The following is a 16,622-nucleotide window of genomic DNA, read 5'->3' as shown; positions in this document are numbered from 1 at the left end:
TGATTGCCTTAAACTTTAACTTCTAAAATTTAGTTTAAAACATGAAGATTAATAATTCATTATGAGTTTAATGTTTTCCTTTCTACATTACTTAGATACTCAAAGCATGAGAGAAATAATAAAATTAGACAAACAATATCATAAATTCATAACTTATATGGAAATGAGTTTTGAGGAAATACTTAAAAAAAAACAAATTTAAAAATATTTGCTGGCTTTCAGTATTAGTATTTTTTTCTAATTATCAGATACATTTTAAATTATTGATAAGATAATAAAATAAATAGAAACATACATATACTTAAATTGATTAATTACCTTTTCGCCTTAAGTAAGAAAATCAAGAAAAAACATAATAAAATAATCCAATATATCAATAACTCTGCGTAATTTTCGAAAAAAATGAACGAAAAAAGCTTTGGAGAAAATTTTAATGAAGCTTGAGAGCTAATTTCTCCGTGAATTTTTCTCGTCGAAAAAAAAAAAAAAAGAAAAAAAAGGTTGAAACTTTTGTTTGGTCTCGCTGGTCAAAATTTTGGGTTTGGTTTGAGAGCGCACCGACGACAACAATCGCCATTGAGCTTTTTTGGTATTGGATCTGACAACCACAATCATTAGCACCAACTCTGTTTACCTTTTGTGCTGTCTCTTAGTTTTCTGAAAACGTGTATTGATCTCGTTGGCATTGTTCTCGAAGCTTTTATTATTGAATTGCGTCGAAGTCAGCTCCAGTTTTTCTCGATCAGGGTTGGTTGTTGAGTTTTTTTTTTGTGTTTAAAGTTTCGATCTTTATCGAAATTAATCAAAAGGGTTGTTCTGCATTAAATTAGTGGTATTAAATCGTTTCATTGAAGGAGCTTTTTGATTACGCCGTTGTTGTTGGGAGTATATTAGATGAAATGAGAAACAAAAGATATGTTTGGAATGATTCGAGGAGGAATGGGTGATCAGAATTGCACTCGTTTAGTTTTGTGGTTGATTCTGCTTTCTGGGTTCTTGGTGGTTACCTTGGAAGAGAATGCAGAAAAAGATGAGACTTTTCGTAGTCAATTCATGGCTCCTCCATCAACAGGGCAGGTCAATACACAATTGGTAAGCCCTTTTGTGCTTTTCAAGTCTGTTTGATTCTTTTTTCTTTTTACATCATTTGTGATTGGGATTTATCTGAGAGAGCTTGATATGTAGAAGCTAGGAGATCCTGTAGCTCTGTAGTGTACTTTTGAGGGGAGAGTTGCGAGATATTAGCTGTTTCTTGCTGAAAGCTAGGTTTTAGAGACTGAATTTGCATTTTTTTTGGTTTTGTTTCATGTTCCCTGCAAGTATTATCCAGGTGTTTGAGAAAGAGATCATTACGAGATGCTTATATCCTTTCCTCCTATTTAAAGTCTATGGTTTTCGAATTTGTGTCAATCATGTATATTCTTAAAGCTAGATCTAATCAGTGGGGTATACATTTAGAGTGCATTTTGTTGCTGCTATAGCTTTCAGTTTATGCTTGTCGAGTTTCAGGTTTGTAGTGGGAGTCTCTCTTCTAAAGTAGTTTCAAGCCTTGGTTTCGGATATGTAGCTACGGTGTTCAAGTTAGGTAGATAAAATGTAATACCTAGAAAATCCTGTAGCTCTGTTGTAGACTTTATCCAGAGAGATAAAATGTAACATCTAGAAGATCCTGTAGCTCTGTTGTAGACTTTATCCAGAGAGATATGTGAGTCATATTCTTGCTGAAAGCGTTAGGTTTCGAGACTAAGACTGCGTTATTGGTTTTGGTTCATGTTTGCTATAACAAAAGTAAGATCATCTCAGAACGCTTACATTGTTTTCATCTTGCAAAATAGTTTGGATTCCCATTTGCAATTGTGCCTGGATTTATTAGTTGGCTGTCTCTTAGTTAATGCTATGATTTTCAGTTTTTTTCTTATAGCTTTTAAAACTGTTTGTCTCATGTCTTTCGTACAATGTTTGACAGGTAGAAACATCATGGTCGCAGCGTTGTTGGCAAGATTCAGATTGTGTGAAGGAAGCTGTCGCAGCATTCAATCTATGTTTTCCAGGTTTGGAGGATAATAAGGAACTATTTGGTTTGAATCACTCCCATCTAAAGCAGACTCTTCTTGATTGTATCCAAGAAAAAGGAAAGTTAAATGGTCATAACCCCAAGTATCTTGAGCTCCTATCATCTCTGGTTGATACTACTCCGAGGAGAAACCTAGCTACTAGACCAGGCTCTTCCCCTTCTCCTTCTCCTTCCCCTTCCCCTCCCCGTCCTCCTAAGCGTAATCCAGGCCCACCTACTCGATCAAGATCCCCACCTCCACGGAGATCATCTTTTCCCCCATCAAAATCTCCCCCTCCTCCTCCTGCTAAGAAAAACGTTTCTAAAACTCCAAAATCTGCACCTGTTTCACCTGCGAAAAAGAAAGAGGATCATCAGAAAACAATCATCATTGCTGTTGTTGTGACTGCAGTTTCTACGTTTTTGCTTGCTGCATTATTCTTCTTATGCTGCACCAGGGTTTGTGGAAATGGTTCAGGAGGCAGGAAAAATGATGAACGGCCTCTACTCAGTTTAAGCAGTAGCGATTACTCTGTTGGTAATAATAATATATCCACTTTCTCACGGTACTAATCTAACAAGAAATTTTGTTGAATATATAAAGATTTAAGTAGTTCTTTTTAACGTTTTCAGGTTCCTCCATTAACTATGGTGGTTCTGTTAAAGGAGAGAAGCCGGGTCATCAATCTTATAACATTTACTCAAACCAAGGAAAAATGTCATCATCTTTCGATGGAAGTAATTCAGACAATTCGGATTCGTTAGAAGAAAGGATGTCACAGGAAGGAATGCATAATAGTAGTATTACCAATCACGGGATGCCACCTTTGAAGCCTCCACCTGGAAGAACAGCTTCTGCACTTTCAGGGAAGTCTCTTTCTGGTAAAGTGGAGCCTCTTCCACCGGAACCACCCAAATTCTTTAAGGTATCCTCAAAAAAGGGTTCTGCTCCTCCTGCGCCAGCTCCAGCACCACCAATGCCATCTTCTGCTGGTCCTCCACGACCACCTCCTCCAGCTCCTCCACCTGGTTCTTGTGGGCCTAGGCCGCCACCTCCTCCTGGACTTAAAGGACCACGTCCACCTCCACCGATGAGTCTGGGCCCAAAAGCACCCCGACCAGCTTCTGGGCCAGCAAAGTCATCAGAGGATGATGGTCCCTCCAAAACAAAGCTGAAGCCATTTTTCTGGGATAAAGTTCAAGCAAACCCAGAACATTCAATGGTTTGGAATGATATAAGATCAGGATCCTTTCAGTGAGTAAACTTGCTAGCTTTTTTCCCCAATATTCTATAACTTTCATACAGTAACTGAATACAACTTATTTTATGATGCTTTTCCAGGTTCAATGAAGAGATGATAGAGTCGTTATTCGGATATGCAGCAGCAGACAAGAATAAAAACGACAAGAAGGGGTCCTCTGGACAAGTTACTTTACCTCAGTTTATTCAGATTCTGGAACCAAAGAAAGGACAAAATCTGTCAATTCTTTTGCGTGCTTTGAATGCGACAACAGAAGAAGTGTGTGATGCACTTCGCGAAGGTAACCTTCTTTTCCTTCATTTTTTCTAGGTGGAACATTGCCCCATGTGTTCTCTAACATAATCTTCGTTGAATTAGGAAATGAGCTTCCTGTAGAATTCATTCAGACTCTGTTAAAGATGGCACCAACACCAGAAGAAGAACTAAAGCTTAGATTATACTGTGGTGAAATAGCTCAACTGGGAACCGCTGAACGATTCCTGAAAGCAGTCGTTGATATCCCTTTCGCTTTCAAGCGTCTAGAGGCACTTCTATTTATGTGTACACTCCATGAAGAAATGGCCTTTGTTAAAGAATCATTTCAGACATTAGAGGTACGTTTCCTAATCGTTAACAAAAACTATGTTCTGGAAAGGAAAACAGATTACAGAGTTTCTTAGTCTTTCTCAAATATTTTACTTCTTCTCCAATCTAAATGCATCTTCTTTTGTGTATATGAAAGGTTGCTTGTAAAGAACTTAGGGGAAGTCGGCTGTTCCTGAAGCTCTTAGAGGCCGTTCTCAAGACGGGAAACCGAATGAATGATGGTACATTCAGGGGTGGTGCTCAAGCTTTCAAGCTGGACACTCTCTTAAAATTAGCAGACGTCAAGGGCACTGATGGGAAAACAACGCTCCTCCAGTTCGTTGTTCAAGAGATAATTAGGACTGAAGGTTTAAGAGCGGCTCGTACTATCAGAGAGAGCCAAAGCTTCTCAAGTGTTAAAACAGAGGATCTTTTAGCCGAGGAAACCACTGAAGAGGCAGAAGAGAATTACCGTAATCTTGGACTTCAGAAAGTTTCAGGGTTGAGCAGTGAGCTTGAAAATGTAAAGAAATCTGCAAACATAGATGCTGATGGTTTAACAGGGACTGTTCTTAAAATGGGTCATGCTTTGTCGAAAGCTCGGGACTTTGTCAACTCTGAGATGAAGAGTTCAGGCGAGGAAAGTGGGTTTCGTGAAGCGCTAGAAGATTTTATTCAAAATGCTGAAGGTAGCATCGTGTCAGTGATCGAAGAAGAGAAGAGAATAATGGCTTTGGTGAAAAGTACAGGGGACTATTTCCATGGCAAAGCTGGAAAAGATGAAGGGTTGCGTTTGTTTGTGATTGTGCGTGATTTTTTGATAATCTTAGATAAGTCCTGCAAAGAAGTCAGAGAGGCACGAGGAAGACCCGTAAGGATGGCCAGAAAACAGGGCTCTACAGCCTCATCTGCTTCTGAAACTCCAAGACAACCACTTTCAGTAGATCCTAGGCAGAAGCTGTTTCCAGCTATTTCAGAGAGACGCATGGATCAGTCTAGTTCAGATTCAGACTAAAATATTTACAAATCTCTGGTTTTGCAACATGTTAGGACATAAATCCTCTGCGGTTTTGCTGAGAGCTTCTGAAGATGTTTTTTTTCTGCTGGGAGTGGAATGGCATTAACTCACATAGATGTCAGGTTTTAGTCAGTGATGATCAGATGAACAAACACAAAGGAAGCATTTGGAGTTGTTGACTTACACTGTCACTCTCTTTTCCTTGTACTGACATTTTCTACTTTAGTTTTAGAAAACACACATCATTTTGTTTTCTTCTTAAATCTTGTTGTGCCATAGAATAGTAATCCTTTTTCTGTTTACTGTTGTAATATAACTATCAATAACGTTTATATATATATATATATATATTTTTTTTTTTAATTGCAACCAAAGCAACCCAATTTCTAAATCCAAAAGTACCAAGAGTTCCTTGTTGCAGAAAGAGACGAGTTTATCTTTGATCACAAATGATTTGTAAAACTCGTTTAGACAAGAAACTCTCAAACTCAACTATGTAAATAATACTGAAACAAGATGTCCAAAACAAAGCCCCTTAACAACTGATAGAAAACAAAAGCACTAGGCCATTAGCTAGTTGTTGTTTCTATTGAATCAGAAGCGAAATAGAACAAAAGAGTCAGCAAGACATATTAGACCATCAGGATTACTTGTAACACTCGTTTGGAAGCAAGAAACACTCGAACTCAATTATGTAAAATAATATTCTGAGACTTTTGATATATTCACAAAGAAACTGAAACAAGATGTCCAAAACAAAGCCCCTACTAAACAACTGACATAAAACAAAAGAACCTAAACAAAAAGCACTAGCTAGTTATTGTGTTTATTCAATTCAGAAGCGAAACAGAACAAAAGGAGTCAGCAAGACGTGTTTCTTCTATATCATCCTTGTGTTTTGAGAATCTCTAATCTTCCTGAGGCTTTGAAGGTCCAGACTTCTTAGGGAGAAGAAGATTGTGGATATTAGGCATCACTCCTCCGTTAGCAATCGTCACATCTCCAAGAAGCTTGCTTAGCTCCTCATCGTTTCTCACAGCGAGCTGAATGTGACGAGGAACAATACGTGTCTTCTTGTTATCTCTTGCTGCGTTCCCAGCGAGTTCAAGAACCTAACGAGAATGATTTTAAAACACCTCAATTTCAGTTTCAAACACAAAGCCATTAACGACCCCAAGACGATTAAACACTCCCAATTCAAGAAAAAAAAAAACTCAAATGATCAAAATACCCAAAAAATGAGAACTTTAACAAACAAATCAGATTAGATTCCATATTAGATCAAATTCTATGCACACAGTTGCAGAAAGTACAAAAATTTCGATTTTAGACTAATCAAATACACACAAAAGTATGTTCATTTAAAATCAATTTAAACACCAATCTAAACAAAAATTGAGAAATATATGTAAAATTTTACAACTTTAACTAAAATTCCCCAATTTCTGAAACTTCAAGAACCCTAGATTCGTCTTGTAAAACAAAAAAAAATAAATAGTCACGCAAAAACAGAGGAAGCCCTGATAAAAATATAGGTAAAGGGAATGAGAAAGAGATTGGGAAAAGAAAAATAAAGTAACCTCGGCGGCCAAATACTCGAGAACGGCGGCGAGATAAACAGGAGCACCAGCACCAACACGTTCGGCGTATTTACCAGCTTTCAAGAAACGAGCGATACGACCCACAGGGAATTGAAGCCCAGCTTTGCTACTCCGAGACGTTGCTTTCTTCGCCGCACCGGATCCTAGTGTTTTCCCACGACCCGCCATTTTTTTCTCAACAAACTGACTAACCAAAGGAGCTCTCTCTCTTTTTCTTTCTTTCTTTTTTTTCTTTCAGCGCAAAAATCGAATTTTTTCTCTTGACGAATTAAACAAAGAAGAATATATATGTGTTGGATAATAAAGTTGTCAACCAATAAGAACAGAGTACGCGGATCGAAGATGTATTAGCCGTTGATTGAAACTAAATCAATGGCTGCGATCTGTTGCACCGCTTCACTTTTTCTTGTTGGTTTCATTTTGGACGAGGGAATTTCCAAATTGTTTTAACGTGGAGTAATAATTCGATTTATTTCTATTGGATAGTATATTATGGGCTGGTGAATGATATAAATGGGCCGTGTATGGGTTTAGCGTAATGATTTTATGTAGTAAAAACTAATTTTTCTACTAATGTGGTGTTTTTATAAGCTTTTGTTGTACATACATCACCAATTTTAACCATTATTAAGTTTTGATCACTACTAGGTTACTTTGATGAATTACTGTAAACGTCATCCTAAGAAAATGTTAAAGTAAAGGGTGATCGACGTTAAAACGACGTCAAACACATTTTGACTTTTTTTTTTGTTTATTTTCCTTTTTTTTTTTAATTCAATATTTGGTTTTAATTTAGTCTTACATGTCATGTTTTTATTGGTTAACAATAGAGGGGGTGAACCTAAGTATTGTTCAAATAAAATTTAGTATGAAACTATAATGTGCACCTAATAAATTTTCCATACTTAGTAGTAGATGCAAGTCACACGATATTAAGATATGTGAAAGCTTGATTGGGGCAGACCAGTCAATGTGGTGTGGTCGGAATGATGGTCCTGTTAGGTTTTAGGTTTTACGGCAAAAACTGGGAAACCCAGAAGGACATATCTATCTATCTATCAATTGTGTTTTTCAAAATTCAATTTTTCTAAAATTTAATGTTCCTTTCGTTTAAAATTCAATATGGCCATAACGACACCCACACCTAACTTCATTTATCTACCACCCTTTGCGATATCTACAAGTCAATATTAAATGCAGTTTGAAAGTTTGACAAAAATATACTATAACTTCTCATTTTAAAAATTTTTATTTTGATCCTTAACAATCATGTTATTGTCATCCATTACAAAAACTTTAATTTTCTAAAATTCTTATTCTTTTCTTCCTCTTGTGAAAAAAAAAAACTGATCTTTCAAGAGTATAGTATTTACTTACTAGAATGATAAAAGTTACATGGTATATTTTAGTCGTAAATTTTTTTAAAAATTTTGTGCAAATATTATCTGAAGTTTCAAATGATCTTTTTTTTTTGTCTTCAATATTTAATGTACATAATTTTTGTTTGTCTTAAAGATAATGTACATATTGATGATTACTGTAAATTGATTAGTAGTATATTCCAAGAAATGTCAGAACGCTTCATTTGCTATTGTGGGAGGGCTTTTAAAAGTGAATTGACAGATGCAAGCGGAAAGAAGTGAGTTGATGAATTGAAATCAATGTTCTTTTTTTTTCTTTTCAATTTATTCAAAACTTAGCTCCTATAGCTAACTTTCGTTTAGTTGTCTGAACAACAATATGTTATCATTATTACTTGGATGAACTTAGTTATGATAAGTGAGTGAATACATAGTTCTAGCCTGACTAGGTTTCGGACATCGTAGAAAGCTTTGTAAAAATATCAGATTCGTCAATTATGACATTTGTTTATTTACGACTAATCGTAGTCTTTTCTTGTTTTTGGAACAAACTTTACCGTAGTCTTTTACTACAATTCGTAGAATCTCACCGGTGAACTTTGCCCACTAACACACTCATTGATTGACGATTGTATTAACTGTAATTAAATTTTGTAAGAGACAGTTTAAGGGAAATTCCAAAATTTTGGAGATATGAATTCTCTACACGGTAAGTAATTATAGTAAAAAAATCTTTTGATATATCTTTAAAAATAATTAAACTTATTGAATTCATTACGATTTATGGTTAACATTCATCCTCTTAATGAATGCAAAGTTCATGAAATTTAGATTGTCTTTTTTTTTTTTTTTTTTTGAATGAATGCATCAAACTGTAACCAGAATAGAGACTCCATCACTCCAATATTCAGTTTAACGAATAAAAAGACTAATTAGAATAATACAAGAAAATGAGTATACTATTTCATGATTCATGATTTATGAACATAAACATGAAAACATGAACAGGTGTTGGGTGACTTGTGAAGTCTTTTTAGTTTTTTTCTTTTTACACTTTATAAGATTCGCAAAAACAGTAAATGAAACAAACATTCTCTCGTGTTATTACATCGGTGAGTTGAGTCTAGTGAGACATTATAGACCATCCTTTAGATTCATATGCACGTACATGCCTTCTTATAAAAATACTAAAACCAAATTAATATTTTCACATATCTCATTTAATAATTTTAACTGTATACTAGATTACTAGTACAAGTCAAAAACTTCACTTGCCTATTTTGCTTCTTCTACTTCTTCATTAATATTTTCATTTATATTTATTATCATAGTACCAATTCCAAAATAAAAATCCCCAAATTTTTTAAGAAGAAGATAGAGAGAGAGAGAGAGAGAGAGAGAGAGAGATATCAAAACAAACAAAGAACAATGGAAGATTCAAGTAGAAAAATCCAAAAGAAGAAGAAGAAGAACAAGAACATCCCAACTGTTTGGTTCTCACTCAAGAAGTCTCTCCACTGCAAATCCGAACCATCTGATGTCCACGATCCTACTAAACCATCCACTACCAGTAATAATACCAAACAACAACAACAACACCTCTCCACCATCTCCACCAAGAGAAACTCCAGCATCGGAGGCGCCGCCGTGTGCGGTGGTGGCTTATCAGGATGTTCAAGATCGATAGCGAATCTCAAAGACGTAATCCACGGAAGCAAAAGACATTTCGATAGACCACCACCAACTAGTAGTCCTCGTTCTATGGGAAGCAATGAGTTTCTCAATCCCATTACTCATGAAGTTATCCTTAGTAACTCAACTTGCGAGTTTAAGATCACTGGTGTTGGAGGAGACATGGCTGCTTCACCTGCCGGAGCAGCAGATTCCAATGGTGGCGGCGGCGGTGGAGGAGGGAATGGTCGGTCAACGACTTATGTGGGTATGTTGAGACCAGGTACACCGATGCATTATCTTAACCGCTCAGCATCTCACCGGAGCCAAACAAAAAAAGGATCTTCTGCTCTGTCCGAGAGAGACAGAGGAGGAGGAGGAGGAGGAGGAGGAGAAAGGTTTCATACAAACAGGAGAGTTTCATTAGAGATGAACAGAGACTCTCCCGTTAATGGAAGCAACTCGAACTCCTCTGTTTCTTGTCATAAATGTGGTGAACAGTTCAATAAACTTGAAGCTGCTGAAGCTCATCATCTCTCTAAACACGCCGGTACGTATTCCAAAGTTCGAGTCTTTGTTTTTCAATCTTCACAATCGAAACTATGCAATTTGGGTTTCAGAATTACAAAAAGTTTCCAACTTTAGGAGAAAAAAGTTCTTAAAAATCTCAACTTTATCGACAAAACAGAGTTTTACAAATCCAAATTTCGAATTTCATAACCGAATGATGCAGTTAGGTAATAAAGATCTCAACTTTATCAAAAAGATTGGATTTTGATTATGCAATTAGGTTAAAAAGGTTGTTAATTTGATCTAATCTTCATCCAAATTGCAGTATCAGAGCTAGTAGAAGGAGACTCATCAAGAAAGATAGTGGAGATAATATGCAGAACGAGCTGGTTAAAATCAGAGAACCAATGTGGAAGAATCGATCGAGTATTAAAAGTTCACAATATGCAAAAGACATTAGCTAGATTCGAAGAATACAGAGAGACAGTTAAAATCAGAGCGAGCAAACTTCAGAAGAAGCATCCGAGATGTCTAGCTGATGGGAACGAGCTGCTTAGGTTCCACGGTACCACAGTGGCTTGTGGTTTAGGTATAAACGGGTCAACGAGTATATGCACGGCGGATAAGTGTAGTGTTTGTCGGATTATAAGAAACGGGTTCTCGGCGAAACGAGAGGAGAAGAACAATGGGATTGGTGTGTTCACGGCTTCGACTAGTGGGAGAGCGTTTGAGTCGATTTTGGTTAACGGTGGAGATGTTGATCGGACGGTGAGGAAAGTGTTGATTGTTTGTAGGGTTATTGCCGGGAGAGTGCATAGGCCGGTGGAGAATGTGGAGGAGATGAATGGGTTGATGAGTGGGTTTGATTCATTGGCTGGTAAAGTTGGTTTGTATACAAATGTGGAGGAGCTTTATTTGCTTAATCCTAAAGCTTTGCTTCCTTGCTTTGTGGTCATTTGCAAACCCTAAAAATATTAGTGTTTTTTTGTTTTGTTTTGGTCTTTTGAGGGAAGAGTGAATTGTTATTTTTGTTGATAAATTTGTTTATCGTTATGATGAGAATTGAAATCAATAGAGTTTGGAATGTAGTTTTTAATTCTTACTTCTAATTATGTTGCATGTTGAAATGCGGAAGAGTGAGAATTTGGTTTCACGGGTGGCCTGTTGGTAAAAAGTGCTACTACTAAAGGCCAAATTTTTTATTAAGTAACAAAAAGTTAATTGAAAATGAAATAACAGAAATATTATTTTTCTTGACGACGAGAAAACCTTTTCAAAATTTTGGAACATGTTTCTTGAGAGCATGTCTTAAACAAACTATAATGAGAGCATGTTTAGCTGAATTCGTGTCAGAGTTAGATGCAGAGTCGAGTCGAGGTAGTCGAGGGATCTTGTTGAAATAGCGTTAATGAGTTGAGAGAAATCAGTTTCCACTCTAAATGTTTTGATTCGCATCTCTATAGCTTCACACTTCAAATAGAGCTTAACCAATTCATCCACTATGTCAATGGTCTCCATTGTTCCTTTTTAAGTAATTGATTAAGTAACATGTTTTTCACCATTTGCCCTTTCACATTGTTCCTTTTTTATTCATTATTTACGAAAATATATGAATATATGAATTAACCACATTAATATTATCGTTCAAACTTAAACTTTGTATTCAAAATATTTTTCACCATCTATAACCAAAAAAAAAACATTATTGTTATCTTTTGCTTCAATTTTTTTTTTGGGAGCTATCCCCTTTTAGTCATAGATTACGTCCAACATTGTTTCATATAAAAGGCAGGGCAAATAAGAACAAAAATAACATTAATGGTGATTAGGCATTTTGTTAAAACGAAAAAAGTAAATGGTCCTTAGGATTCATAATGGCAGCGAGACAAAGCTTACGTCAAAGGTGGCGACAAAATTCTATCCCATGCAAAAACTTATTTGGAGCTTTAAATTTATCTATCTGCAAAAGCCACCCACTCATAATTATCCCCTGAGAAAATGAAAAAAAAATCTGAATCTCTCTGAGCCCAATAAATTTCAAATCTTGAACTTTCGAATTTTGAAAAATATATATAAGTCGATAGTTATATCTAGGGCTCTGCCAAATATTTGTGATATACATATTTAACGATCTTAAAACTATAGTAGGAGTATATTATTTGTTTTGTCAGAAAAAAAAACTAATGTTTGTAAAAGAAGGAACAATGATTATATTGAAAACTAAAGATAATTGTGTTAATATTCAACTTTTTGTATTAAGTTTCTTTTTTCCCCCATTTTGTATTAAGTTTCGTATATTGTATACATAATAATTAAGTGGATTCCTGAACACCGTACGTATATTGTAGATTTGGGGAATATGAATCGTAAATGTGCTAATCCACAGAACAAAACAATCAAAATTTGGATATTTTTGTATGAGATATATAAGAATATAACTATATATTGGAATGAATGACAACGAGGCCTGATATGGACAGTGTATCTACTTCAACCTAAGTAACGGTGGGATCACACCACATGACATCTCTCGAAACCAATTAATTTTGATTTTGATTTTTCAGTCGACAACAATCTTCTTTCATTTGGTCAGAATTCAGAAACACTCGACAACAATCTATGTCGTCATATTTCCGGATCTTTTTTATATAATGACCGAAATGTAATCCACTTATAACTCGTCTACTACGGCTCGAAGTATATATGTGACATATAGAAAATAATATATATAGTTAGACATTTTAAATGATAGTCTAAATATTTGGTGTTATGTTTTAAGTTACTCTTTTGACATATTATTCTATTCGTAGTTGCGGCCATTATGTAAACCTACAACTACAAGTAACCATGCGTTCCTAATTAGGTATGAAGAAACAGTGCATCAATAATTAATTCTCGTTCGAAAATGGAGACTAGTAATTTATTATAAAGACTCGAAATAAAAAAGAAACGAACGATTACTAGTTTACTATAAGATCGCATGATATCATGTATGCCATGGAGTTGTTTGTCAAAGTCAATAATAATGCCACACCACCTCTTGGCTATAAATGAAAAAATTATCAACTTAAAATAAATAAATAAAAATATTTGTTTTGATGAAGGATATATATTTGATAATTCTTAAAATTTCTCCTTTCAAAATTTTCTTTTCATTGGTCTGCCCCCCCCCCCCCCCCCCCAAAAAAAAATGTAAATAATATCTTTTTTTTTTGTTGACTAATAAGTTTGAAATTTCAATAAAAATAAACAATTGTAACAGTCCAAGACAACATTTATGTATCCTAGCGTTGATTTACTTATTCTGAACTATGTGAGAAGCCGCCTTTGGATCCTTCTTGCTAGTTTCTAGGCAACATATCTGGGTGACCAATTTAACTGGTGCTAATTAAGCCAATACACTCACTACTCCGACTCTATCCTCACCAAGACTCTTTTGGCCTTTTGGGATCCCACTCGCGTCACCAAGATTGTTTTGGGATGACGTGGGATCCTTAGAGATTTCGGACGTCTTGCTACGTAAGTGTTTAGGGCGTTGGTCCATTAAAGACAGAAAAAGTGCGATTGTTACATGACCCTTGGATCTCCCTTACCCAACACCAAGAGCCAACTGGACCTCCTCACTTGGCAAAATCTTATATGCTTGTTAAAAAGCTCCTCTGCCCGTCCACAAACGAGTGGAATCCAACAGCTATTTGAAGTCTCTTATCTCCAGAAGTGGCATATACTGGTCCTCACACCTCACTAATACTTACATTATTTATAACAGTCCAAGTCAACAATTATATGTATCCTACCGAAGCTGCCTTTGATTCTTCTTTCGAATTTTTTGGCAACATCTCGAGTGACCAATGTAATTGGTGCTAATTAAGTCAATAGACTATCACTACTCAAAAATAGAAAACACTATATAACGATGCTCCCATAAGCTAAATTAACGACACTAACTACTTACTTTCTTGGTCATTGCAATTATTTTTCTTTCTTTGTTAACTATGGAATCAAGATTGCTTTTGGTTACTCAATCGGGTGGTGTTGGTGATTTATATTCTCTTATTCGAGCGGATCCACACGTTCTTCACAATGTCGACGTTTTACCTTTTATCCAAACACCTCTCCATGAAGCGTCATCTGCTGGGAAGATGGATTTGGCAATGGAACTGATGATGCTAAAGCCATCTTTTGCCAAGAAACTAAATGAGGATGGCTTTAGTCCGTTGCATCTCGCTGTTGAGAACCAGCAAGTTGACTTAGCACTAGCGCTAGTCAAGTTTGATCCCAGTCTTGTTCGTTATCATGGAAGAGGAGGTATATATATATATTACTCCCAATTGCTCTAAATCATAATTCCTATTTGTTCTCCGGAATTTTTGGTTAGGTTGACGATAAATATATTTCAAAAATATTTATATTATAAAATTTACTTGGTGAGAAACTTAATTTAAATTATTTTTGGTCATAACTCATAACGACAGGTATGACACCATTCCATCTTGTGGCAAAGAAAGGTGGCGTCGATCTTCTTACAGAGTTTCTTCGAGCATGTCCTGAAAGCATTAGAGATGCGAACGCAAAGGGAGAAACTGCTTTACACATCACCGTCATGAACAAAAGGTATGAAGAGCTCAAAATTCTAACAGGGTACATGCAGAGAATGCGCAAAAGTGATGCTGCGTACACTGAGAATGACGTCCTGAACAGGCGCGATCGTGAAGGCAACACGGCTTTGCACCTAGCGGCATACGAGAACAATCACGAGGTATGTCATTTTCGATATTTGTAGAGTACTGAAACTCTCTTGAAATACCCATACGACTTCTTTTGAACGTTTTACCTAGATATATTATGTTTGGGATTTTATGCAGTATAACCATAGAACATTGGTAGACCCCAAAGTTGTAGAGTGACATAATATTATGGCGTTTAGTGACATTCTTATAATATATCTTCGTAGAGTAAAACTCTAAATTCACGCGTTTCTGTCCGCTTGGGGGAGTCTAATAAATAGTTGTCATGAAACATTTATAAATATACAGGCAGTAAAACAGTTGTTGAAATGCATGTCACTGTACCGGAACATCCAGAACAAAAGTGGCATGACAGCCCTTGATGTCTTACGAGCCAGTGGATCTCACATGAACAAAGATACAGAGAAAATGTTACAGAAGTCAGGGGGTAAGAGCGGGTACTCTATATCTAAAGAAAAGAAGACTACACCGATGTCTGTCTTCTTGAGAAAACCCGTCACTTTCTTGGAATATTGCTCTACGGGAATGGCACGTTACAGGAGCCGCATGTCAGATGGAGCAAGGAATGCTCTTCTAGTGATAACAGCTCTTATAATCACATCTACTTATACTACCGCAATCCAACCACACGAAGAAGGCAAACTAAATAAACAAGATCACGTAGAAATCTTATTAGAGATGTTTTTACTATGGATATGCAATACTGCAGCCTTTTGCTCATCAATTGCCTTCACATATTTACTCTTACCACTTGGTAAAGCATATGCTTGGTGGTTTCTCTTTATCACGGCACCTCTCATGGGATCTTATGCAATTTCGATTTACCTGAAGTATAGACGGTTCAACGGGATCTCAGACATGTTCACCTACTTGTATCTGATTATCGTACTCTGTTTCCTCGTGTATTTCTTCATATTTTACGTGAAATGGAAGAGGACTACGAATAAGAAGATACAGAAACCCAGAAATGAGCTGATGTCTCAACAGCTTAAGATCATGGTTTAGCCATTTGAAGCGTTCGTTCTTTGTTTTTTGTTTTCCTTCTTTGTTCCCTGCAGCCCTGTAAGACTTTATTTGTTTTAAAATTTATCCAATATACATATATAGCTTTGTATTTTGGGAAACACTCTTAAAGATTGTATCTTCTGAATAAAAATTACGTGATAAAGGTTCTGCCGGAGTCATATTAAAAGGTTAAGTTCGTGGTTCAGCTATAATTCGATGAAAATTTCATAACCTTCAAAACTATATACCAAATTAATTTTTTTTTTTTTTTGAAATGGAGGAAGGAGAAAAACCTTTACAGGGTCATGATATTAAAAATTAGCTTCACTTGACGTTTGCATTGGCCTTGATTAAAAAATAAATACAGAGTATACAGGACGTATAATATTTACAGTTCTCAGTAAAGCTTAAGTCAATTTATATTGTATATTTGTATCATAGGCTCCTAGCTAGCTAGCGTGGACTCACTGATTACCCACTAGTTGCGTATTAATTAAGAATTTAAGAGTTTAAGACCCCTGTTAAGATTGGAAAAACTATCGAACAGACCTGAGCTGAGAGCGAGAAAGAAAAGAAGCAAAAGAACATACATGCGATTTAACGAGTTCGGTTAACTGATGTGGTTAATCTACGTCTCGCCGGATTTTGATTTTTGGAATCCACTAATACTGCTCAAAACGAGCTTACCACGTCTATTACAAAATCTCACCGATCTACACTATCTATTTTTCTCTAACTCTTCTCTATCTCTATCTCTCTGTTACAACAACGAATGAAATCAGAGGAAGAAGAAGAGACTAGATACAAAATAGGTATAACAACCTTTCCC

At 36.0% G+C, this 16,622-nt stretch overlaps 4 protein-coding genes across 5 annotated transcripts; 3 read left to right on the top strand and 1 right to left on the bottom strand.

Moving 5' to 3' along the window:
• Positions 1-386: 386 nt before the first annotated feature.
• LOC104761482 (formin-like protein 5) lies at positions 387-5,260 on the top strand. Of its 2 annotated transcripts, XM_087499248.1 has the most exons (7): positions 405-747; positions 855-1,092; positions 1,967-2,591; positions 2,687-3,308; positions 3,396-3,595; positions 3,673-3,908; positions 4,037-5,260. In XM_087499248.1, the coding sequence occupies exons 2-7, from the start codon at positions 916-918 to the stop codon at positions 4,892-4,894; spliced, it is 2,718 nt and encodes a 905-aa protein (XP_087355374.1). In that variant the 5' UTR covers positions 405-747; positions 855-915; the 3' UTR covers positions 4,895-5,260. The 2 variants fall into 2 exon arrangements, with proteins under 2 accessions (XP_010482871.2, XP_087355374.1); XM_010484569.3 differs by having other exon boundaries at positions 387-1,092.
• A 327-nt stretch (positions 5,261-5,587) lies between these two features.
• LOC104761481 (histone H2A.6) lies at positions 5,588-6,915 on the bottom strand. The gene is made up of 2 exons (XM_010484568.3): positions 6,478-6,915; positions 5,588-6,009 (listed from the first exon to the last, which is right to left on the bottom strand). The coding sequence occupies exons 1-2, from the start codon at positions 6,664-6,666 to the stop codon at positions 5,806-5,808; spliced, it is 393 nt and encodes a 130-aa protein (XP_010482870.1). The 5' UTR covers positions 6,667-6,915; the 3' UTR covers positions 5,588-5,805.
• Positions 6,916-9,068: 2,153 nt separating this feature from the next.
• On the top strand, positions 9,069-11,136 carry LOC104761480 (uncharacterized). The gene is made up of 2 exons (XM_010484567.2): positions 9,069-10,080; positions 10,366-11,136. Exons 1-2 carry the CDS (start codon positions 9,288-9,290, stop codon positions 11,007-11,009), a joined length of 1,437 nt encoding a protein of 478 aa, XP_010482869.2. The 5' UTR covers positions 9,069-9,287; the 3' UTR covers positions 11,010-11,136.
• A 2,657-nt stretch (positions 11,137-13,793) lies between these two features.
• On the top strand, positions 13,794-15,956 carry LOC104761479 (ankyrin repeat-containing protein BDA1). Its single transcript, XM_010484566.3, has 3 exons — positions 13,794-14,348; positions 14,516-14,799; positions 15,077-15,956. Exons 1-3 carry the CDS (start codon positions 14,036-14,038, stop codon positions 15,791-15,793), a joined length of 1,314 nt encoding a protein of 437 aa, XP_010482868.2. The 5' UTR covers positions 13,794-14,035; the 3' UTR covers positions 15,794-15,956.
• The last annotated feature ends 666 nt before the right edge of the window (positions 15,957-16,622 follow it).

The sequence above is a fragment of the Camelina sativa genome, chromosome 18 (assembly GCF_030686135.1).
Source record: "Camelina sativa cultivar CO46 ecotype springtype chromosome 18, ASM3068613v1".
In the NCBI taxonomy this organism is placed as follows: domain Eukaryota; kingdom Viridiplantae; phylum Streptophyta; class Magnoliopsida; order Brassicales; family Brassicaceae; genus Camelina; species Camelina sativa.
The sequence above is the reverse complement of the archived record's forward strand: the minus strand, read 5'-3'. Positions and strand labels throughout refer to the sequence as shown.